At 41.8% G+C, this 25,376-nt stretch overlaps 1 protein-coding gene across 2 annotated transcripts in view; it reads left to right on the top strand.

The window, feature by feature from the left end:
- The window catches only part of gabrb2a (gamma-aminobutyric acid type A receptor subunit beta2a), a 77,292-nt gene that overhangs the window by 40,672 nt on the left and 11,244 nt on the right, over positions 1-25,376 (top strand). For both annotated transcript variants that reach the window (XM_036576934.1, XM_036576935.1), the window contains exons 5-7: positions 8,664-8,746; positions 18,583-18,720; positions 20,253-20,405. In XM_036576934.1, the coding sequence (XP_036432827.1) occupies positions 8,664-8,746; positions 18,583-18,720; positions 20,253-20,405 (374 nt within the window). The remainder of the gene's footprint in view (positions 1-8,663; positions 8,747-18,582; positions 18,721-20,252; positions 20,406-25,376) is intronic.

Below are 25,376 nucleotides of genomic sequence, written 5' to 3'. Positions count from 1 at the left end.
CCAAAGTTCAGTTCAGAAGTTGGTTGCATTTCCTGCTTCTCACAATCTAAATAATCCTACTTACAAGTTTACACTCATCAGGCCATAAAACCTCACTGTACATCTCATCTGTCTAGTTTCAGTGTTCTAGTTCAGATGTTTTTGTCTCCTTTTCTCAGTAAGAGCTTCTTAACAGCTACACATCCTTGCAGATCCATAGTGCTGAGTCGTCTTCTCACAGTGGAAGGATGGACATAAACACCTGTGGATGTTTTCAGATCTGAAGCAGCTTGATTTCCTCCTCTCTAAGTGCTGTTTAGCTGATGGGGACAGTGTTGGTGGTCTACCAGGTGTTCCAGGTGGTTGTTAGTCCCATTTTCTCTGAAGCCTTTAATCATTTTTTGGACTCCAGTTTTGGAAATTCCTGTTTTTACCTTCCCTCATGAACATTGATTATCTTGTATTTAATACACTCAAATATCTCCTGAAAAAAATTGTTCTTAATCACTGTTTATGACCGTAAATTAAACAAAAGCATTTTTTATAGCACAGAAATGACATGTAGATAATCATGTGAATGAAACGTATAACAGAGGGACAGTGATCACTCTTGGCCTATAAGGGTTAAAGGGTTAATCTGCTGAGAGTGTTGACTTTGTGGCCGCGGTGTGTGTGAACTCTGCTGCTTGGCCCTGTAATGAAATGTTAGTCAGGAGCCCTTTGCGATGTGTTGCGGCGCAGGCTTCAGTAAACAAGGTCATTGGGAATAAAGGTGCACATGGAGCCTCGGGGTCTGCGGCCGAACCTCGCGTGAACTCTGCCGGTGTGTGCGCAGGGGGAAAAAAAACAGTGCTGCAGCTGGGCCCTGCCGTGACTGGACGCATGACGGCCGTTTGGAGCGAGTCGCAGTGCGGTGGCTCAGGGATGGGTGGGTGGAGGGGTGAATAGGGGCAGGATTAATTAAGCAGAGGGGAAAGAACTTGAGGGGGCACAGCTTTTACTCAGCTAACGTTTTAATGCTAATGAACAAAAGTCCCTTAGTTAGTTCTGTTTAATTTAGTTTTCTCATTTAATATCATTATTCTGTTTTGTTGTTGGACAGAAGTTTGAAATTTGAACACCCTCAAATTACGTTTTGTGCAATAGTTTGTGCACCCCTGTCAAATGACTTGCTTTGTTAACTCATTTGCTACAGAGAACAAACCTACATATAGCATTTTTCTGCATTTAACATACTGGAAAGAAACATGTACACAATATAAAATGTGCAGTAACTCTTGCACAGGCCACATTTTATGTTTTATTTTTAAATTCAGCAAATAAAAAGGGAATTTTGTATTAAAATGTGCAGAAGTATATAGAGGATGTGTTAACAAAACAGGACCACCCGAACTTTTGCATATAAATATATGCACTTTAGTGAATAAAGGACATTCTCTAACTATTTCTGGTACTACTTCAGTATATGGGGGGTATTATAATGTGCTTATAAAGGCATTATTAGTCCTTATCTAGTCAGTAGCTGGTAATTACATAATCATTACTACTTTATTAAGCAGTACCTAGAATAAATAAATACTTTGCAGGCCTTTTTTGTTTGTGTGTCATACGACACCTAAAACACAACATTTTAAGTGTCCATTATTGAGCCAATAGCTAAAAATCAACTGACTATTCATTACTACATTATTAAGCAATAGCCAGAGTGAATTAAGCGTTTCCAGACCACTTTTATTTGCCTATTATACATGTTGTGTCTATTGATATTAATACCTCAATTAATGTGTTTACATGCACTTAATTATCCAATAACTGCAGAAATCAGATTTTGTCAGTAATCCAATCAACGTGTGTACATGCACTTGAGCAATCAGATAATGTAAAACTCCAGGTCTACATGAATCAGGCAGTAATTGGATTTTACAACCCACCAACAAACTAACAGAAGAAGTTGTGGTGTAAATGTAATATAAAACTCAAACTTCATGCAGCAGCTTTTATAACATTGCGCCACTTTACCTGAAAATATGAACATACATCATCTAGAAGATGAAGAATATTTAAATCTTTCTTTTTGTCAAGTATAGTTGGTTTCAGCGTTGCACCAAAGGGGTTTTGCTGCTTGCTTGTTTCTGGTACCACAGTCTGTTTCCGCACATGCTCAGACTGAGAAATCTGAAAGAAATCAGAGTAAGAGTTTACATGCACTGAGAAATCTGATCACTGAGCTAAAATCCAGCTCTCTTTATCAGATTTTTAGACCTTACTCCGATCTAAGAAATCAGAGTATGCTGTTTACATGACCATTTGAGTGATCAGATAACTGCAGAAATCTGATTACAATCAGATTATTGAGTGCTTGTAAACGCACCCAATAATAAATCACCAGTTAGCTCTAAATAAAGACAAACTGCCTCTCTATTCTAAAGTAAATGTGCTAAGAAGGTGTTCATTTTTGCCGTGTGGGTCTGACTGGAGCTTTTAGTCAGTGCCAAACCTGTTAGACTGCATTTTGTCAGAATGTCTTAGCAAAGCACTATGTGGATGCCTTCAAATCGATAAATGTTGTGCAAAACATTATGATGTATAAAATGCATCAAAGTGCTCTGGAAAATAATTCAGCCTAGTTATTGCACAAATAATGTTGCAGTGAGCAGCTAATTACCAGCTACTGACTTGATTAGTAAGTTTAATAGTTTAATATGAGCATTAAATGGGCCTTTGAGTATGAGTGGATACAGATCACCAGTTGATAAACTCTTACAAAAAAGGCTAACAATGACCACAGTCTGTTATCACTGATAGGTGATATGATATTGTCTGAACCCAAAGCTAGAAACATGCAGAAAAAGCCATGACGAGCTTTCCATTCATACGTCAGCAGAAACTGAACTCTACTGAAAACGGCAGTGAAGAACAGAGAGTAGGACTGACAGTAATGGAGGGCTTAATTTCACTCCTGAACTCCTCCTCATGTGGGTCAGATGCCGGTGGACAAAAAAAAGAGAGAGAAAGAGAGAGAGATGCAAAGAGAGAGAGAGATGTGAAAAGAGGAGAAATACATTCCAAACTTGTTATTTAGTTATTAATCTTTATGATTTATTATTCAGTAACAGCTAAAGATATCTGAATGTTATTCAGATTGAATGACAAAACAGAGTGAGAGACTGATTAAAAGAGAAAGACATGGCAATTGAGCGAGAGCAAAAGAAAAAAAGAAAGCGGGAGTCGGAGGAAGAGAGAAAGAGTAAGTGATAGAAAGACAGAGAAAGAGGGAGAGAGGGAGAGAGAGAGAGAAAGAGAGAGGGAGAGGAAATTGCGCTGTTTTGCACACAGAGCTGTGGTGAGTGGGACGCTGGGAGAGACCACCACTCCGCTGTGTTTCAGGTCTCTATCAGATACACAGTTAAAGACTGTCATTCAACATAGAACCACACACAATGACAACGACGTATACACACACACACACACACACACACACACACACATGCAGAAAAGCGCAGGGACGTTTCGCGGATGACGACGGTGATGATGTCGTGGCCTATAAATAGGCCGTTATTTTTACCTCAGCCATCTTGGCCTAATTTCCTCATTTCCCCAGTGCTTCCTGTGGAAGTGTGATTATTGAAGGTGGATTAGGAGGCGCTGGAGTGACGGGTGCTCTTAGCCCGCCGCGTTCGGGTCGTCCCGGACTGAAGGGCGATGGAGATTACACTCGTTCTTTAACAGGAGGGAGCACAGCGTCCCAACAAACACCAACCCACTCAAGTGTTTAGTTTGGGTGTATATGAATATATATATGACCCTGTATATACTCACATATACAGTCACTGACCATTCCACATTCACACTGCCCTAGAACGTCTCTTCTATTCACACCGTTCCACAGTATTCTCCTCCATTCACACTGTTCCCCTTCATGTTCTAGAATGTTGTCCTTCATTTGCACTGTTCTAGAATGTCCTCCTCCATCCACACTGTTCTAGAACGTCTTCTTCCATTCTCACTGTTCTAGAATGCCCTCCTTCATGTTCTAGAATCTGGTCCTTCATTTGCACTGTTCTAGAATGTCCTCCTCCATTCACACTGTTCCACAGTATTCTCCTGCATTCATGTTATTCTAGAATGTCCTCCTTCGTGTTCTAGAATGTCCTGTTCCATTCACACTGTTCCACAATATGCTTCTCCATTCACATTGTTCTAGAATGTCCTCTTTCACGTTCTAGAATGTACCCCTATTCACACTGTTCTATGTCCTCCTTCATGTTCTAGAATGTCCTCCTCCATCTACACTGTTCCACAACATCCATCTCCATTCACATTGTACTAGAATGTCCTCCTCCATTTATACTGTTCCAGAATGTCCTTCTTCATGTTCTAGAATGTACCCCTATTCACACTATTCTATAATGTCCTCCTTCATGTTCTAGAAATGTCATCCTCAATTCACGCTTTTCCACAATATTCTTCTCCATTCATATTATTCTAAAATTTCCCCTTTTATGTTCTAGAATGTTCTGCTCCATTCACACTGTTCTACAATATCCTTCTCCCTTCACATTGTCCTAGAATGTCCTCTTTCAAGTTTTAGAATGTCCCCCTATTCATGATGTTCTATAATGTCCTCCTTCATGTTCTAAAATGTCCCCCATAAACACTGTTCCACAATATGCTTCTCCATTCACATTGTTCTAGAATGTCCTCCAAGTTCTAGAATGTACCCCTATTCACACTGTTCTATAATGTCCTCCTTCATGTTCTAAAATGTCCTCCTCCATCTACACTGTTCCACAACTTCCTTCTTCATTCACATTGTTCTAGAAAGTCCTCCTTCATGTTGTAGAATGCCCCCCATTCACACTGTTATAAGATGTCCTCCTTCATGTTCCTGAATGTCCCCTCTGTTCACTCTGTTCCCCATCATCCCTCTCCATTCCCACTGTTCTAGAATTTGCTCCTCCATTCACACTGTTCCACAATATTTTCCTCCATTCACCCTGTTCTATAATGTCCGCCTTCATGTTCCACAATATCCTTCTCCATTCATACTGTTCTAGAATGTCCTCCTTCATGTTCTAGAATGTCTCCTCTATTCACACTGTGCCACAATATTCTCCTCCATTTCCTCCATTTACACTGTTCTAGAATGTCCTCCTTCATGTGATAGAATGTCCTCCTCCAGCTACACTGTTCCACAATATCTTCCTCTATGTACCCTGTTCTAGAATGTCCTGCTTCATGTTGTAAAATGTCTCCCTATTCACAATGTTCTACAATGTTCTCCTTCATGTTCTAGAATCTCCCCATTCACACTGCTCCACAATATCCTCCTCCATTCACACTGTTCTAGGATGTCTTCCTTCATGTTCCTGAATGTCCTCTCTAGTCACTCTGTTTCACTGTATCCCTTTCCATTCACACTGTTCTAGAATGTCCACCTCAATTCATACTGTTCCACAATATCTTCCTCCATTCACAAGAATGTCCTCCTTCGTGTTCTAGAATGTTCCCCTATTCACACTGTTCCAGTATCTCCTCCCCATTTCACATGGTTCTAGTTTGTCCTCCCCACTCACACTCTTCCAGAAGATCCTCCTCCATTCACATGGTTCTAGATAGCCCGACCTCACTCACACTGCTTTGTTACATCCTCCCGATTCACACAGTTCATATTGTGAGAAGCCATCAGTCTAATATTTTAAAAGAATCAAGTCATTTTGTCTTTAAAACAGACGAGTTACACTGCAGCTTTTATTTCACCTCATGTCTTTTAGCTCGAAACAAGTTTGTGAAGAGTTATTTAGGTAAAAAGAGTCACTAAAGGATGTTCAAGAAAGTCTTATTCTATTATTATGTGACTGGAATGTAAAATGAACCTCAGATGACCCCACTGCCGCATTCACTGCGATGCTTTCTATGCACTTTTTCCCAACTGCAATGCATCACTGTGCTGCGCATCACGACTGATTTGTCTTTAGAAACACACCTCTGGGGTCCTGCCGCCCCATTAGCAACCTGAACTGGAGGTAGAAGATGTTCTAATGTCTCTAAAACATGGTCCGAAAGTCCTAAGCTGGGATAGCAGTGGGATTTGGGTATTTTATGCAGAAAGAATTTCAAATTAACTTGTGTCTTTAATTATTAAAGATAAGCGGCCCTCTGGATGAATTCGGGACCAATAGCAGTAAAGTTCACAAAAACCTATTAGATTTTAGACTTCATCTTTAATTTTCCATCAAAATGACATTGGTGCTGAGCTTAGGTTGGCCTCGTGGGTGAGACTGCTGTCCTCTGGTTAATGAGTTTCTGAGCCATCCACCTGAGATGACGTGTGTCGGTCGAAGCGACTGCTTAAAGGAATAGATCAGTATTTAGTGAATGTAGTACATCAGCCAAGAATCGCTTTGTGTCCAGACTTTACTTCTTTAGTTTTGCACTGGAGCTACTCTAGGCTAGGCTAATGTAGCTAACAACTAACGGACCAGTCTTAAAACTTTTATAGAATCTCTTCCAAGGTTGGACAAGCCTTACAAACGTCGACAAAATAACTTTCAACCTAAAAAATTATCTTTGTCAAAATAGAAAGATGGAGTGTATTAGTATTTTAAATGCTTTTATTTTGAATGAGTTTGGGTCACACTGTTAGGATAGATTGGATGCAGCTTTTGTCTTTTCCAACCTGCCTAGTTTTGATTAGCTGAACTGTCATAGTCCATCTTAGTGGCACAGCTTTTTAAACTGGAAACTTCATTTTATGTATTGACTCTAACCAAACTGTGCTGTAATATCTCATTAGGTTGAATTGGAGTTTGTCAATATTTTGTAAAGTCTGCACTGAGAATGAATGTTTTAGGAGGTGGGGCTTGGCTAGGTCAGTGGGCATTGTGCAAACGGTCTAAATCATCACATTCATGTCTCAACCTGTGCTATATTGATAAGAAAGTCTTAAATAGAGTTGCTTATCACTGCTGTTCAAAAAAAAAAACAGGCAAAAGATTTCTTAACTTTTAATGCAAGAATGTCATGTAAAAATTGATTTCAAGTGATTTTGGAGCATTTCTATTGGTCCATTCATCATGGCATTTTCACACACAGTGCTCAAGTGTTCAAATAATGCAGAAAAGTAAAAAATAGGAAAAAAAAATTGAGATGGGTCATTCTACAGTAACGTCCACTTTTTTTTCTATCCATAGAAGTCACTGTAATAAGTAATATAATTTACTATAATAAAAGGTCACATCAGTGATGTCAACTAAAAGCTTCATATGAAATTATGAGCTTAATGAGAAAATTTCTGATAACTGAAAAGACACAGTGGACTCACCATGTGCTTTTCTTCATAGATGTTCAGAAAATAAGTGAAAGGAAGTCAAGTGATGTCATCAGTGTGATTTTATTTTAAAGTAAGAGATTTTTTTGTTACGCAGTAACACCAGTGACACGACTCCTAACAGCAACATTATGTAGCTTCTGACCTATGTTATCTATGTAACGAGTCAGACTTAGTCAGACGTGTGAGGTTAAAATATGAAAAAGAGGCTTTACTAGTTTGTCCATAATCCACAGTCGAGGTCAAAAAACAGGTAAAGGTCGAAACCAAAACGAGCCAGAAATGTACAAACGTAACAAAGATAAATCAAGGCAACCAAAGCCCAGAAGGGGCACAGGCAAAGGGGAGAGTCTAAAATACAAACAACACGTCGGATACACAAAAAGCAGATCAGAACATGGTCAAGAACACTCAGCTGCCTAAAGCCCGGCCTTATAAACTAACTATATCCAGTCATATGATAGATAAAACAGGTGACCTTGACGTCACGTGTTCATCCAGAGGGTTCTGGGAATTGGAGGCCTGGGACTCATGGCTGGAGGGATGCATGACAATCAATAAAAATGGACGAAAGTACAGCAAAATGTCACTTATTGGCTTCGTTAGCATTGGCTAAAACATTTAAAGAACGACCTTCTATTCCTGCTGAAGAGAAACTGTGACTCCTTGATTCGGTTCCTTCATTTTCTGAAATACTGCAGCCCTCCATGCGGCGGGTGGTCCGAGCAAACAGGCCTGCGGACGCGTGTGGTTTATTGAGTAAATAAAGCAGCAGCACACTTCATCACTTCTCCTTAGCTTCACTGCTTTTCACTTTAAACACAAATTAGTGGCCCGCAGTTATTTGGCCATTTCCAGCGGCGTCCTGCTCTATGGTCTCTGCGTCTGACCCCATCTACTCTACTCAAGCTTAACTGAGTTCAGCAGCGGCTCCGGAGCTTATAGGAGCATGGGAAGGGGAATGTGTGTGCGCGTGTGTGTGTGTGTGTACGAGTGTTGGTTTCCATACTTTGTAGGAAAAACAAATCTACACACTCCTCATTTTGTAAAGGGTATTTTACAAAAGCTTCATTATGTACACTTAGATATATTTAATACATGTTGTATATATGTAGAATGTATATATATATATGGATATATATATGTGTGTGTGTGTTTGTGTGTAACACATGAAATATGACCCAGCATCCTGACACTGTATAAAAGCAAACCTGTGTGTAGGTGTGAGGAGTGTGTGAGGAGAAATACTGAGCGATGTAGAGGAGGGGTGTACTTCAGCTCTGTTCGTGTCCCTGGTGTCCTTGAGAGGCGTCAGTAATCCGTGTGCGTGTGTGTGTGTCTGCTCTGCATTCAGGATCACCACCACAGCGGCCTGCATGATGGACCTGAGACGCTACCCACTGGACGAGCAGAACTGCACGCTGGAGATTGAGAGCTGTGAGTGATTCTCTCTTTCATTTTCTCTTATTGCTCCTTTCACAATCAGCGTTGCTTTATTGCTGGTGTATTATTGCCAAAGCAATTAGAAATAAGCATCAATAAGAGAAATACAGAAAAACAATACATTTAGAAGAAAATACACTCCACATAACACTCCACAATACACTCCACATAACACTCCACCTACACTCCACATACACTCCACCTACACTCCACCTACACTCCACATACACTCCACCTACACTCCACATACACTCCACAATACACTCCACATAACACTCCACCTACACTCCACCTACACTCCACCTACTCTCCACATAACACTCCCCCTACACTCCACATACACTCCACATACACTCCACCTACACTCCACCTACACTCCACATACACTCCACAAACACTCCACCTACACTCCACCTACACTCCACATACACTCCACATAACACTCCACCTACACTCCACATACACTCCACATAACACTCCACCTACACTCCACATACACTCCACATAACACTCCACCTACACTCCACATACACTCCACCTACACTCCACCTACACTCCACAAACACTCCACCTACACTCCACATACACTCCACATACACTCCACATAACACTCCACCTACACTCCACATACACTCCACATACACTCCACCTACACTCCACATACACTCCACATACACTCCACCTATACTCCACATACACTCGACATACACTCCACATACACTCCACCTACACTCCACCTACACTCCACATACACTCCACCTACACTCCACCTACACTCCACATACACTCCACCTATACTCCACATACACTCGACATACACTCCACATACACTCCACATACACTCCACATACACTCCACCTACACTCCACATACACTCCACCTATACTCCACATACACTCGACATACACTCCACATACACTCCACATACACTCCACCTACACTCCACATACACTCCACATACACTCCACCTATACTCCACATACACTCCACCTATACTCCACATACACTCGACATACACTCCACAAACACTCCACCTACACTCCACATACACTCCACATACACTCCACATAACACTCCACCTACACTCCACATACACTCCACATACACTCCACCTACACTCCACATACACTCCACATACACTCCACCTATACTCCACATACACTCGACATACACTCCACATACACTCCACATACACTCCACATACACTCCACCTATACTCCACATACACTCGACATACACTCCACATACACTCCACCTACACTCCACATACACTCCACATACACTCCACATACACTCCACATACACTCCACCTACACTCCACATACACTCCACCTACACTCCACATACACTCCACCTACACTCCACATACACTCCACATACACTCCACATACACTCCACCTATACTCCACATACACTCCACATACACTCCACCTACACTCCACATACACTCCACCTACACTCCACCTACACTCCACATACACTCCACCTACACTCCACATACACTCCACATACACTCCACATACACTCCACATACACTCCACCTACACTCCACCTACACTCCACATACACTCCACATACACTCCACATACACTCCACATACACTCCACATACACTCCACCTACACTCCACATACACTCCACCTATACTCCACATACACTCGACATACACTCCACATACTCTCCACATACACTCCACCTACACTCCACATACACTCCACATACACTCCACCTACACTCCACATACACTCCACCTATACTCCACATACACTCGACATACACTCCACAAACACTCCACCTACACTCCACCTACACTCCACATACACTCCACATACACTCCACATACACTCCACCTACACTCCACATACACTCCACATACACTCCACCTACACTCCACATACACTCGACATACACTCGACATACACTCCACATACACTCCACATACACTCCACCTACACTCCACATACACTCCACCTATACTCCACATACACTCCACATACACTCCACAAACACTCCACATACACTCCACATACACTCCACCTACACTCCACATACACTCCACCTACACTCCACATACACTCCACCTACACTCCACATACACTCCACATACACTCCACATACACTCCACAAACACTCCACCTACACTCCACATACACTCCACATACACTCCACATAACACTCCACCTACACTCCACATACACTCCACATACACTCCACATACACTCCACATAACACTCCACCTACACTCCACATATACTCCACATACACTCCACCTATACTCCACATACACTCCACATACACTCCACATACACTCCACCTACACTCCACATACACTCCACAGACCTGTCTGTTATCTATATTAAGCTAAGCTGGCCTCAGCTATCAGGTTTATTGTCTGTTTCATTCTGTTGGACTGAAAAAAGTTCAAGACAACTTTCACATGTCACAAACCCTCACATGTCTGCCAACCCATGCTACACCTGCAATATGTGCAGGTGTGCTTTTGTTGTAGAATCACCTGCTCTGGTTGTCATATTGTATGTCAGTCAAGATGGATAGATAGATAGATAGATAGATAGATAGATAGATAGATAGATAGATAGATAGATAGATAGATAGATATGGAAATTTCAGTGTTACAGTAGCAAGACATATAATTGCACATAAACCTGATTTGGACAAAAGTCTGTTTTCTTTTGACTTACATTAAAAGTAGAGTGTGTTTTTTACGTCTCCTGTAAAGTTACTATTTTGGAGATATAATACACTGAAGCTACACGTACACTTTGGCATGTTATTGGCCGATAGCGATAATGCAGTGGTTTGATAAAATCGGCCAATATATCGGTCAGATCATAGTTCAAACATTTTAAACTGCAGTCTCAGCCGATTGGGTAGAAATTATAACACTGCTGCAGTTGCCATGACATTTGGCGCTAGCTGCAGAGGAAGGCTCCTCCGCAGGCCACTGCTGCTAAGACTGCTGCAGCCTACCTAGCAACTGTCCTTCAGTCGAGACACATCAACGGCAAACAAAATTCACCACCAAACTATGGATAATTTAAAAGGATGAATCTCTATAAAAATCTCCATCTCCGTGCACATATTTTCCATCTGCTATCACAGTCATGCTCACAGAGTCCCCTGCAGGCCAGGGGTCGGAGCTCTGTGCCGCAGCACCCAGGCCTGTTGGGTTAATAAGGCCTTGGCTGCAGGAGCAGATTAAACCATTACAGCTCCAACAAAAGCCCACCGTCCTCCTCCTCTCCATCAGGACGAAGGCCCTTTTACACTTGGTCATTACAGTGTGTGATTGTGTGTAGTGCAGGATTTGGGCCTGTGTGAGGGTCCTGAGGTTCAGCATGAGCTTTACGGGCCTCCCTGGAGACGCGGAGACGAGGAGGAGCAGCCTGAGTCCGTTTGATCACCCACACTCACACACACTCGCCACGAGCCTTCAGCAGCACAGAGCCAGCTCCCATTCTCTCCCTTACTCTCTCTCTCTCTCTCTCTCTCCCCCCCTCTCTTATTCTCCCTTAATCTCTCTCTCTCTCTTTCATTCTGTCTTACTCTTTCTCCCATTTTCTCTTTCATTCTCTCCTCTCTCTCATTCTCCTATTCATTCTTTCTCTCTCTCCCTGTCTTTCTCTTTCTCTCTCTTTCTCTCATTCTTTCTCTCTTTCACGTTCTCTCTTTCTCTTCATCTCATTCTTTCTTACTCTTTCTCTCCCTCTCTCATTCTTTCTCTCTCTCTCATTCTTTCTCTCTCTCTGTCTTTCTAATTCTTTCTCTCACTCCCATTCTCTCTTTCTCTCTCTCTTTCTCTCTCTCTCCCGTTCTCTCACCCTCTCTTTCTCCCTCTCTCTTTCTTTCATTCTCTCTTACTTTTTCTCACATTTTCTCTTTCATTCTCTCCCTCTGTCTCTCATTCTCTTATTCATTCTTTCTCTCTCTCCCTGTCTTTCTCTTTCTCTCTTTCTCTCACTCTTTCTCTCTTTCACATCCTCTCTTTCTCTTTTTCTCATTCTTTCTTACTCTTTCTCTCCCTTGCTCATTCTTTCTCTCTCTCTCTCTCATTCTTTCTCTCTCTCTGTCTTTCTAATTCTTTCTCTCACTCCCATTCTCTCTTTCTCTCTCTCTCTCTCCCATTCTCTCACCCTCTCTTTCTCTCTCTCTTTCTCTGTCACTGACAATTCAACATTTTGTATGCTTTTCATGTTTTCATCCATCAGTGCTCTCTAACTACATTACCCACCATGCATTGTGCAAACACGTCATACAGCCATAGTGAGTTTCCCCATAGCGATAAAGAAAAGCACTGATGCAGAGGTGAATAAATACAGGTGTCGGAGCAGTCCACTAAGATAGCCGGCTCTTTCTACATTATCCAGATCCCTTGGCTCCTCTCACTCTCAGGCCTGCTGTGGCACCACTGCAGGTATGTTCACAGCAGATGCAGCGCTGGTTACATTTTTCATTTTGGCCCAGTGCACCTCTTTTTTCTGTTATTCTCTGTAACCTTCCTGTCTCTGTTTGTAGACTCAGTGCCCAGGACTGCACTGTACAGTCCTCTACACAGTGCTGTGTGTATCTCCAGTGTCTCACTGCAGTGTGTAGCTCCCCGCTGCTGCATGCAGCCTAATGAGCCGTGGGTCTGAGCCCGGCTTCCTCTCCTTTTTTTTCCTTGATAAACTTGATTCTTGATCCATTTTTAATTGAGGTGATTCTGAGGCAGAGATTGCAGCACTGGATCCTCCTCCTCCTCCTCTCCAGCCCGGCCGCTCTGATCTCCTATTCAGCCCCGCAGGAGCTAATAAAGCGGGGTCCGCTCCAGCTCTCTCTCTCTCTCTCTCTCTCTCCCCCTCTCTCTCTCTCTCTCTGCAGCACAGTGATGTGATCTGTTGACAGAAGTCAGTCAGTCGATTGACAGAGGCAGACTCAGTGGCACAGAGATAATGGATTTAATGGAATCCGAATGACCAGCCTAGCACAGCCGCAGACTCCTCACTCTGTCACTCTCTCTCTCTCTCTCTCTCTCTCTCTCTCTCTCTCTGACTTTCCTCACTAAGTCTCTCTCTTTTTCACTCTCTCCTTTTCTGTCTTCTCTCTCTCTCTTTCTCCATCTCCATTTCTCTCTCCCTCTCCTTCTCTAGCTCAATATTTTTATGTCTCTTTTCTCTTTCGTTCTGACTTCATTCTCCATCTCTATCTCTTTCTTTCTCTCTTCCTCTGTCACTCTCTTCCAACTCTCTTCTAACTCTCCTCACTCTGCCTCCTATATATCTCTTCTCTCCCTCTCTCTCATTCTCTCTCTCTCTCTCCTAGTCTTTCTCTGTCTGTCTTTTTGTTTATGTATTTCTCTCTGTTTTATCTCTTTCTATCTCTCTCTTTCATTCTCTCCTTTTTCACACCCCCAATACTTTTATCTTTCATCTATCTCTCTTTCTTACTCTTTTTCTCTCTCTTTCTTTCTGACTTTCTTCTTTCTTTCTCTTTCTGTCTTTGCCTGTCTCTCTATTTTTATCTGTTTTTTCTCTTTCTCTTTCTCCTCTTTTTCTATCTCTGCTCTGTTTCTCCACTCTTTTCCTATCTGTCTTTCTCTCTTTCTCTCTCTCCACTCTGTCTCTCTCTTTCTCTTTTTATTTCTATCTCCCTTCTGTCTCTCTTTTTCACACAGTATTTTTATCACTTCTCTCTCTCTGACTTTCTTACTCTATCTTTTTCTCTCTCTCTATCATTTTCTGTCTGTGTTTCTTCTTTTCTCTGTCTTCTCTCCCCATCTCTGTTTTCCTCTTTCTGTCTTTTCCTTTCTCCTTCTCTCCTATCGCTCTTCTCTCTTGCTTTCTCTATCTTTCTCTTTCTCTCTCCTTTTTTCTCCCACCCATTATTTTTATCACTGTTCTCTCTATATTTCTTACTCTCTCTTTCTTACTCCCTCTCTTTCTGTCTCTTTGTTTTTCCTTTCTCCTTTTCTTTTATTTTCTCTTTCTCTCTTCTCTCTCTCTGTTCTCTTTTCTTTCTGTCTTTCTCTCTCTGTCTGTCCCTCACTCTCCTCTCTTTCTGTATCATTATCTTTTTATCAGTCTGTGGCTCTCTTTCTCCATTTTGAGCCCCCCCCCCTCTCTCCCTCTCTCTCTCTCTCTCTCTCTCTCTCTCTCTCTCCCCATTTAAAAGCCTGCACAGACAGGAGGATGACACGGGTACACCTCGGTCGTCCGAAAACCTTTTTGCCGTTATCATCTTTTACATCCTGTTCGTCTAGCCCTCCATTAAACAGGATGAATAAGCCCCACTCACGAGTGCTGTGTGTGTGTGTGTTTTGTGGTATGTGTTGGGGGGTGGGGGGTGGGGGGTGGGGGGCTTTTTAAGCCAGTACCTGGCCACTAAGTGCTGCACAGCTGACGCCCTTAAACATGAAGATTCAGAAACTCACCCTTAATTATTTATAACACTAAATAGGTCACTGGTTCTCATTATGAGTCGCAAGCAGCAACACGCGCTGCAGCAGATGAAGCGGGATCCACTGTAACGATGCAAGAGAAGAAAACACGGGCCAGCGAGCACACTGCCTCAGCCATGTGTGTTTGTGTGTGTGCTTTTGTAACCAAAAGCTGTCCCGGCATCGTTTAGTTACAGCCTGTTTAGAAATCCTACTGTTGTTGTCAATATTTATAGTGTAATAGTATATAATACACAGTGATGTGCAAAAGACAGAGACTCATTTATTTCATTTCCAGTCAAAAAAGCCATTAAGGACATTATGTTATTCATTTTTCAGAAGAGACTTCCGAGGAGATTAAATATAAGATATCCACTTGCATAAGGAAGTAGAGCGTCAAGCAAAGTAAATGAAAATAACAGGAGTTTCCAAAACTACAGCTGTAAAAAAATACTATTTACACAGAAAATGGGGCTCCTAATAGTGTGGTTATATTAATTACAAAAGCTTGTTGGTTTTTAATGTATTGCCGTCTGAGGGGTTCAGTATTCAGTATTTCTCTGGATTTCCCAAATCTTTTGATATTATGCACCATATAGGATGAAATACCTAAAATCCTTGCAGTTGTTCACTGAGGAACAGTTACTAGTTTTTGTTCACTTAGACTTATAAATAAACCTTAAAAATGTTAGCTCACACTTGCTAGCTATTTAACATTAGGTGAAAACTTGAAAACAATACTGTATTAATCAACTAGCATCTCGCTGCTGTCCAAAAAAGACCAAGTATCTTCAAAATGGTCAGTTTACAGGAGAGGGCAAAAACATTCTTTATTTTAACTGTAAGTTAATGTAAAGAGATGTTATCCCAAGCCATTTTGGAGCATTTCTATTAGTCCATTCACCATGAAACTGTCACACAGTATAAAAGACGGCTGCTGAGCTCAAATGGCATAGATATGTAAACATCTAAAAAACATGGAGATGTGTGTTTTTCTTTGGACAGCGATGATATCTAACTAGATCATGTGTTAGATTAATGCCGGCAACACTTTGTTGCAGACTGCAAGATACTGAAATTGTTCATGAAGAATTAATCAGTGATGTTTACTGAATATAAACTTATTTGACAACATATAAAATACACACAAAATGTGACCAGCTTTATATTTTTGTCTGTGTTTTGGTCACATGGTCTGTCTCTGCTAAACCATGAACTACTCTTAAGGCCACCAGCACCTCACAGCATCCAACAAATCTGAAAAGTGTTTTAAAAGAAGCCGCATACACCACCGCTGGTGCTTAGCGACTCCAAACACTGCTTATTGTCTCAGCACAACAGCATGCCACTTTTACTGATTTTGCATAAATTACGCCCAGAATGAGACCACAGAAATTGAAGGTAGGTGACAAAGCTTGAAATTTATACAGAGAAAGCAGTCAATCCCAAAGTAAACTCAGTCAGTGTGAATCAGAAATCAGAGTGCCTTTTTCTTCTTTAACATGACATATTTCTGAGTGGAACAGGCTACTCTGCTGGGACATAATTGTGGGCTGGAGATGATCTTATTCATCAGGATTTGATTGGATGCCCACTTTTCATGATCAGCAGGATCCGTCTATTTTGCTGAAAGCCCAAAGGAAAAAAATAAGAAAAAGCAGACACTTTTTTGTAAAAAAAAAAATTAAGTACTACAGTATTTTGATGTGTATTTTCTGTAGTTTCTGAAACATGATTCATGAATTGAAAGATCACTTTTAATATGTACTTTTTTACCTTTAAAGATGTAGACAATGCAAAGTGCTGGTCAGCAGGCTAGCCTGTTAGCATTTGCGCTGCTCTCGCTTTTCTTACACTTTCACAGCAAAAGCAAGAGAAGAGCAAAGAAGTCAGGTTAAATAAACCCCTGTATGAGTGTAACTTCCTAAGGTTCTGCCAACGATTCTGCTAGATATCTGAACTACCTCACTCCAGTTAACATGAACACAGGTTTTCAGCGTAAATTATCTGAAATATCAATATGAAATATAAGTGATTATTATCCAATCTGTCCAAACATAGAAAGTGCAAGAATAAAGTGAGGAGAGTCAAGGAGGTTATCTGCCGACATGCATGCTCATGCAGCCGGGAGTGGAGGTGATGATGGGTGTTCTCGGTCACAGTGATAGAGATATTATTGATTAGTATAGTTTTCCTGACGGTGGAACGCGGTGACACAACCAAAGATCAGACGAGGTCTAGAAGCAGGCAGAAATCACTACACTTCAATTAAAGACTGCAGAGAGCTTAAAGATTTTGTCTTTTTAATGATATGCCACATGGGTTGTGCTTATTGTGACCAAGGATGTGTAATAACAAGGTCAAAAAAATGTCCATTTTGATTTCAGGTTGACTTTAAGATAAACAGGCGAGTGCTCACTGTGTCACCACGGCCAGTGTCACCAGCCTTTTTTCACCTTCTTTAACTGTTTGTGATGCCAAACGTGATGAATTCACTAAAGATGCTGAAAGAGGAAAGTGTAAAATGATCTTGGGCTTGAGGTCTGGCAGCAGCACTTTGTTCTATCTGCTACACAATGCTACATGACGCTATGTTGCGCAGTGTGTCTGGTGTACGGTGGCATTTCTGTGTTGTACTGACATACTCAGTGCCCTGCTCCACGAGTGGAATCAATTCTTGTGGTATCTCCGCTGCTCTCACTCTAAAGTGTTTTACAAAAGGCTGATGAAATCATGTAAAAAATGCAATTATTTACACTGAAAGTCAACTATTGTTTCAATAAAGCACAAATTCGCTCCCCCTCTAATAAAAGTTGCTCCAATTGCTCCATAGACGTGTAACGTTGCTGGCAGAACAAAACCTCTCCATTTTTGTTGTTTTTCAGTTTTTGACATAATTTGAAAGTATCTGTTGCCCTTCACATTGTGTCTTCATTTCATGAAGAATGGAACAAAAGAAACGACCCAAAATGACTTGGAAAAAAGTCTGGTTTCATTGACTTACATTAAAACTAAAGTAGGTTTTTTCCTTTTCCTGTAAAGTTACAATTTTGGAGATACGAGGTTTTCTTTCGAGAACAGTGATATATATAATGTACTCCAGTGACCTGTACTATAATGTACAGCTTATCTCATAAATGATAATGCTAAACAATTAATGGTTAAGATCAGACGCTCAGTTCTTTTCCACAAATAACCTTAGGAGTACATTATTGTCTTGTTGATCACTACTTCTCATCTTGTGTGCTTTGTAGTACTGGGTAGTCATGAAATACTGTTTTTAAGGAGATGCAACAAAATCAACTTATGCTAATAATGGGATGCTGAGAGGGTTTTGCCGTTCCTTCTTTCTGCCCATGCTGATAGACCTTTCTCTCGTCTTTCTCTCCCTACAGATGGCTACACCACAGACGACATTGAGTTCTACTGGAGAGGAGGAGACGGGGCTGTGTCTGGAGTGGAGCGCATCGAGCTGCCTCAGTTTTCAATCGTGGACTACAAACTCATCTCCAAGAACGTGGTCTTCTCCACAGGTACCAATCACGCACACCAGCACACATGCCCTACGGCCAAAACAAACGTGGCTTTGTGCGGCCAAAGAGAGACAGGCCAAAGCCGGAGTGTCGCTGCGACTGTGACGGCTTTGGTAGAATGACCCCGTCCAGCCTGCGAGCGATGCAGGATGAGTAAGTCAGTGAGTAAGAGAGCATAATTTGAGTTTTTTTTGGCTTGTGTTATTACCGTCGCTGGTCTGCCTTTCAGGAACAAAAAAGAGGCAGGCAAGGTCTAGGCTGGCAGAGTAGACGTTTCTGTGTTTTTTCACTTTGGGCTGGTTCAGATGCCCCGGGCAGGACTGGTCCGAGAAGTGTTTGTCAAAGTCAGGCATTCATAACACGAATCAAGCGATTTTGGAGTGATTAGTTTGGTTCCTTGGTCTTGTGTATTTGTGAGAATAAGGAGGAGCATTTTGCCAAACCATGTGCATCTTTTTCTAACCAAAAGCTTGTCTTTCATCATACAATTTACAGCTAAATTTGAAAATCTTATGTTGTTAACAACACATACAAAGATCAGGCATAACATTATGACCACCTCCTTGTTTCTACACTCATTGTCCATTTTATCAGCTCCACTTACTATATAGGTGCACTTTGTAGTTCTACAATTACAGACTGTAGTCCATCTGTTTCTCTGCATCCTTTGTTAGCCCCCTTTTACCCTGTTCTTCAGTGGTCAGGACCCCCATGGACCCTCACAGAGCAGGTACTATTTGGGTGGTGGATCATTCTCAGCACTGCAGTGACACTGACGTGGTGGTGGTGTGTTAGTGTGTGTTGCGCTGGTGCGAGTGGATCAGACACAGCAGTGCTGCTGGAGTTTTTAAACACCTCAGTGTCACTGCTGGACTGAGAATAGTCCACCAATTAAAAATACCATCCTCGTACCAAATAGTACCTGCTCTGTGAGGGTCCATGGGGGTCCTGACCACTGAAGAACAGGGTAAAAGGGGGCTAACAAAGGATGCAGAGAAACAGATGGACTACAGTCTGTAATTGTAGAACTACAAAGTGCACCTATATAGTAAGTGGAGCTGATAAAATGGACAATGAGTGTAGAAACAAGGAGGTGGTCATAATGCTATGCCTGATCTGTGTATTGTCCATCAAGCTTTTCAAAATATCTTAAATCCAAATTAACTTCAACTTAAAATATTAAAATAGATAACTGAGAGAAAAGCTCCTTATTTTGTCCCTTGTAATATCAGCACTCATCTGCACTCAAACTCTTTTAAGCTGTTTAAACCACCTTTAGGCCAAAAGAGTTCCAGCATGTGCTGTTAACAATAGTCTGCAAATGAAAACTGTCAAATAATGATTAAGATAAAATCTGCTCTTCATAGCTAGGAAGACACATTGGTGAACATGAGTGTTGCAAAATATACCCAGATATAAGCAAAGCACTGATACTGGTAGGTAAGACTGGGATTTATTTGTTTTTTTGATCTTGTACATTTGTGCTATGTCACCGGCCTCTCTCTCTCTCTCTCTCTCTCTATCTCAACCAGGTTCATACCCACGTTTGTCCCTGAGCTTTAAACTGAAGAGGAACATCGGCTACTTCATCTTGCAAACCTACATGCCTTCCATCCTGATCACCATCCTGTCCTGGGTCTCCTTCTGGATCAACTATGACGCCTCTGCTGCCCGTGTGGCTTTAGGTGGGATTTCTGTCCATAAATTTCAAATTGGGCTGGTTCTGCAGATGACAGGCTTCATACTGGGACTGGTTCTGTGGACCATGAGCTTCGTATTGGTTCTGCTGGCCACTGGCTTGATATTTGGGCTGGTTCTGTTGACAATGGACTTCATATTAGGACTGGTCCTGTAGGTGATAGGTTTCATTTCGAGGCTGGTTCTGTAGACCATGAGCTTCATATTAAGTCTGTAGACCCCAGGATCTATGTTGGGGCTGGTCCTATAGACTGTAGGCTTTATATTGGGAATGGTTCTATAGACCATGAACTTCATATTGGGGCTGGTTCTATAGACCATAAGCTTCATACTGGAACTGATTCTGTAGACAATGGGCTTCACATAAGGACAGGTCCTGTCCTGGGTTTCATACTGGAGTTGGTCCTGTAGATGGTGGGCTTCATGTCAGGGTAGGTCATGTAAACCACAGATGTTGTTTTGGGGCTGGTTCTGCAGAACATAGGCTTTGCACTGGGGCTGGTTCTGTAAATAGGTTCCATACTGGGGCTTGTCCAGTAGACAGGCTTTGTATTAGGACTGGTCCTGTAGACCATGGGCTTCACATTAAGGCTGGTTCTGTAGACCATGGGCTTCATACTGGGACTGGTTTTGCTAACCATGGGCTTCATGATGGGGCTGGTTCTATAGACCATAGGCTCCATACTGGGGCTGGTTCTGCTAACCATAGGCTTCATGATGGGGCTGGTTATATAGACCATAGGCTCCATACTGGGACTGGTTTTACAGAATATCTGCCGCAAATTGGGGTTGGTTCTGTAGGCCATAGGCCTTAGATTGAGGCTGGTATTGCACAGCATGTGCTTCATATTGGGGCTGGTCTTGTACAGTACAGCTGCTCAGACTCAGTCCTGGGGGACTTCAGTGCAGTTTAGTAATTTCCCTGCCTGAACACACCTGATTCAACTTGTCGATTCAAGGGCTTGATAATTAGCTGCCAAGATGAGCCAGGTGTGTTAGAGCAAGGAGAACACAGGGGTCCCTTAGGACTGGGACTGAGGACCACTCATACTGAACTCTAACAGCCTGAATACACCCAACACTGGCTTACCTCAGGAAAATATTCCAAGTATCATATAAGTATGATCAAATGCCTATGTTTAACCTGCCTGTGTTCGTCTTTGTTGTAAAAAGCACTATAGAAATATATATATATATATATATATATATATATATGTGTGTGTGTGTGTGTGTGTGTGTGTGTGTGTGTGTGTGTACATATAAATATATATATTTATGTATAGCTCAATATTTGATTTTATTTGAACTTATGACCTCAAGGATCTAGATGTATAAAGAGGCTATACATAAAACGTTTACCAATCCAACCACCAAACCAAAACTCAAGTGACAAAGATTGATTTATTTTCCTTCCTTGCTTTTCATCTTGAGCCATCTTAAATTTAATATGGGCAGGGAAAATGCTTCAGGCGTAAGCTAGCACTCAGACAATCTAGAAATTGTTTTAGGAGCCGCTGCTACCCGAGGCTTGTGACAGGTTTGCACCAAAACAGTGGAGCTATGTGGAGAAACTCCAATGTCCAGCCCTGTTCTAGAGATCTGCTTTTCTGCATTGTTTATTTCCAGCCCTTCTGATACTTCTGGATGTAATGTTAAAGGGACATTCAGGCCTATAACTAACCTTTAATATGTTACGTTTACTATAGGTTATGTTATGTAACATTCTGTAGTTCAGCATCCACAGTTTGTACTGTTTTTGTGTTTTTGTCCTTCTCTTACTACAACACCCAGCATGCATTAAGCAAATACTTCACGCATCATTAAAGAATCTCTACAGCGCTCACCAAATCCTGAATGTTAGCCGCTGATCTAGAGGTTACTAAACACATCTGTGGTGCTAGCTAGCCGTAGTGATATAGCACTTACCTCAGTTTTTCAAACCTGTTTCTTTATTGAAGGAGGTATTCAGCCAGCTAGTGGAAAAAAGTCAAACAGCACAAACCAAAGCACTTAAAATCACTTTCACCTTCAAGATGCATCATCAGAAGGGGATTTTGTAGTCCTTAAATGAGAAAATCTCACTTTAGATACTACTGCAGTTCTGCTGTAAGAGGTGAGTAAGCATGTTTCCAACAGACGTAGAAATTAAGAAGGCAGGGGCAGTGGGTAGCACTGTTGCCTCACAGGGAGAAGAGCCTGGGTTCGATTCCCCGGCCGGGCAACCACGGCCCTTTCTGTGTGGAGTTTATATGTTCTCCTCATGTCTGTGTGGGTTTCCTCCCACAATCAAAGGACGTGCAGTCAGGCCAATTGGTAATCCTAAATTGCCCCCCAGGATGTCCAGGGTGTTTCCTGCCTTCCACCCAATGGCTGTGTTTACATGCAAAGATTTTTTGCCAATCTGATTGATCACACTTCGATTATAGATTAAGACTGAAGTGTTTATATTCTCACTCTACTCAACAATCTGATGGAAAATCTCAGTTTACATTCACACTACAAGTAATCCGATACAAAATTATGCACATGTGTATAGAACCACTTAATGTAAACGTTGCCATGACAGCGAGCATCACGTGAGTCCAGTCAGAGTGAGACGAGCAGCAGTGAGCAGTGCTTGTGTTTTTGTTACTTTAAAATGATGTCAGACTCAGGAAAACATACTTACTAAAGGCCGAGAGGAAGACGTCGTGTTCTGAGACACATAAGCTGGACGTCCGTCCCACCGCTGACTTTTAAAGATTAGAGCGTAAACTTCGTCTCCTCTGCAGAGCTGTTTCTGCTCCGCCATGTTGAATGTAATAAACTTTCACTATGATGCGACGCACACGATCAGAATGTACTTAAACTTTCTGATTGGGAATGTAATCAGACAGGCGTTTACACGGATATTATTCTACTATTTAACGGATTATTTACAGGATTACCCACCTCGGTTAATCAGATAGAAATTGTATTCTGAATAGCCTCAATCAGACTAGCCTATTCCAATTGAGGTGTTTACATGGACGTATTCTATTCTGATTAAGCCATTATTGTTTATCATGAACGGATTATCAGGCTGCATGTAAATGTGGCTAATGAGCGCAGGGATAGGCTCCAGCTCCCCCCTGTGACACAGGAGGATAAGCGGGTCAGATGATGAAAGAATGAATGAAGTGGGCATGTTTTTACCCCTTGGATTCGATTTTTTTTAATCAAGATCCATGTAATTTTTTGCCCTTCTGTGTTTATATTTCTCTAGCATTTTGGTGGCTATTGGGATGTTTTCGTTCTGAGCCCAGTTTAATGCCCAGTTTATTTTATGACCCTGCTTCAGATGCTCCTGACTGATTGGATATTGGCTGCATGACTCTGGGGAGAAGGCTTTTGATCAGGTTGGACACCAAGAGGTCAGCAAAAGCCTAACGTTTGCGTAAGGTCCCACCCAGTTCAGCAGGACGCCTGAAGTAGAAATGAGGACGCTCTGTGATCAGGGCTTTGTGGCAGCCAGCCTTTCCCCAAACTAGATTAGATGGTGCCTGGGCTGGCGTGGGTGTAGAAATTGCCCGGCTCCAATAAAGCAGCCAAACAGTCAGGGTGCCCTGTTGAGATGGGGGGAACGGCACTGGGAGAAAAAGCCGTCCTCTCTGAACCCCACGGAAGATCGCACGGGCGGATCCCCTCTGATCTACCGCCTCTGATTGCGCTGACAAACTCTGGGCCGGATGGTCGTTACTGATGTGTTCTCTGGCTAATAGGGCCGTGTTCTGCCGTTATGAAAAAGTGCCTGTCTCTGCCAGTGGTCCTGCAGGGAAGGCAGCAGATAGAATAGGTGACTGATGAGCGAGGGAGCGCTTTAGCGTTTTGGGTTTGCTTGTCACAATCAATCTGTCTGCACTGAGAGCCGTGTGACAGCTGAACAGATGCTACAGCCTCCGCGTGATGTTTAGAGTGAAATACAATAGCTCTATTAGAAGCCTAAGAAAGTCACTGTCTCTCTCTCTCTCTCTCTCTCTCTCTCTTTTGTTCATGGTCTCTCAGTCAGTCTCTTTTTCTCCCATCTCTCTCTTCTCCCTCCTTCTCTCTGATTGGTTTTCTCTCTCTTCCCTGCTCTTTCTTTCTCTTTCTCTCCCTTTCTTTCTCTCCGTTCCTCTCCTTTTCTTTGTCTCTGATCCTCTCTCTTTCGTGCTCTCTCTTTTCTCATTCTCTTTTGCCCTCTCTCTTCTTTCTTTTCATCTTTGCCTTTTTCCCCCTCTTTGTTGTTCTTTCTTTCTTTCTTTCTTTTCTTTCTTTCATGCTCTTAATTGTTTTCTCATTCTCTCCTTTTTCTCAGTTACTATCCCTTTCTTTGTTTCTTTCTCAGTTTCTTTCTTTCTTTCTTTCTTTCTTTCTTTCTTTCTGTCTTTCTTTCTTTCTTTCTTTCTTTCTTCCTTTCTTCCTCTTTTTTCTTTGTCTCTGAGTTTCTCTCTTCCACCATCTATCTTCCTTCTTTGTTTGTTTCTTTCTTTTTCTTTGCTCTTTTTTCTTTGTCTCAGTTTTTTTCTTTCTTTCTTTTTCTTTTTATTCTTTCTTTCATGCTTTTAGTTGTTTTCTCATTCTTTCCTTTTTCTCAGTTCTCATCTCTTTCTTTGTCTCCCATTTTCCTCTTTTTTCTGTCTGAGTTTTTCTGTTTCAGCGTTTATCTTCCTTCTTTGTTTCTTTCTTTTTCTTAGCTCCTCTTTTTGTCTGTTTCTATTTCTTTCTTTCTTTCTTTCTTTCTTTCTTTCTTTCTTTCTTTCTTTCCCGCTCTTAGTTGTTTTCTCATTTTCTCCTTTTTCTCAGTTCTCTCTATATCTATATCTCCCAGTTTCTCTCTTTTTCATCCTTTCTTTCTTTCGTTCTTTTTTCGTTCTTTTTTTGTCTCTCAGTGTCTTTTTCTCTCATTCATTGCTCTTTCTCACTTTCTGTCCCATCTCTCTCTTTTTCTGTGTTGTTTC

The sequence above is a fragment of the Colossoma macropomum genome, unplaced genomic scaffold (assembly GCF_904425465.1).
Source record: "Colossoma macropomum unplaced genomic scaffold, Colossoma_macropomum, whole genome shotgun sequence".
Lineage (NCBI taxonomy): Eukaryota > Metazoa > Chordata > Actinopteri > Characiformes > Serrasalmidae > Colossoma > Colossoma macropomum.
This window is presented reverse-complemented; position numbering and strand designations above follow the sequence as displayed.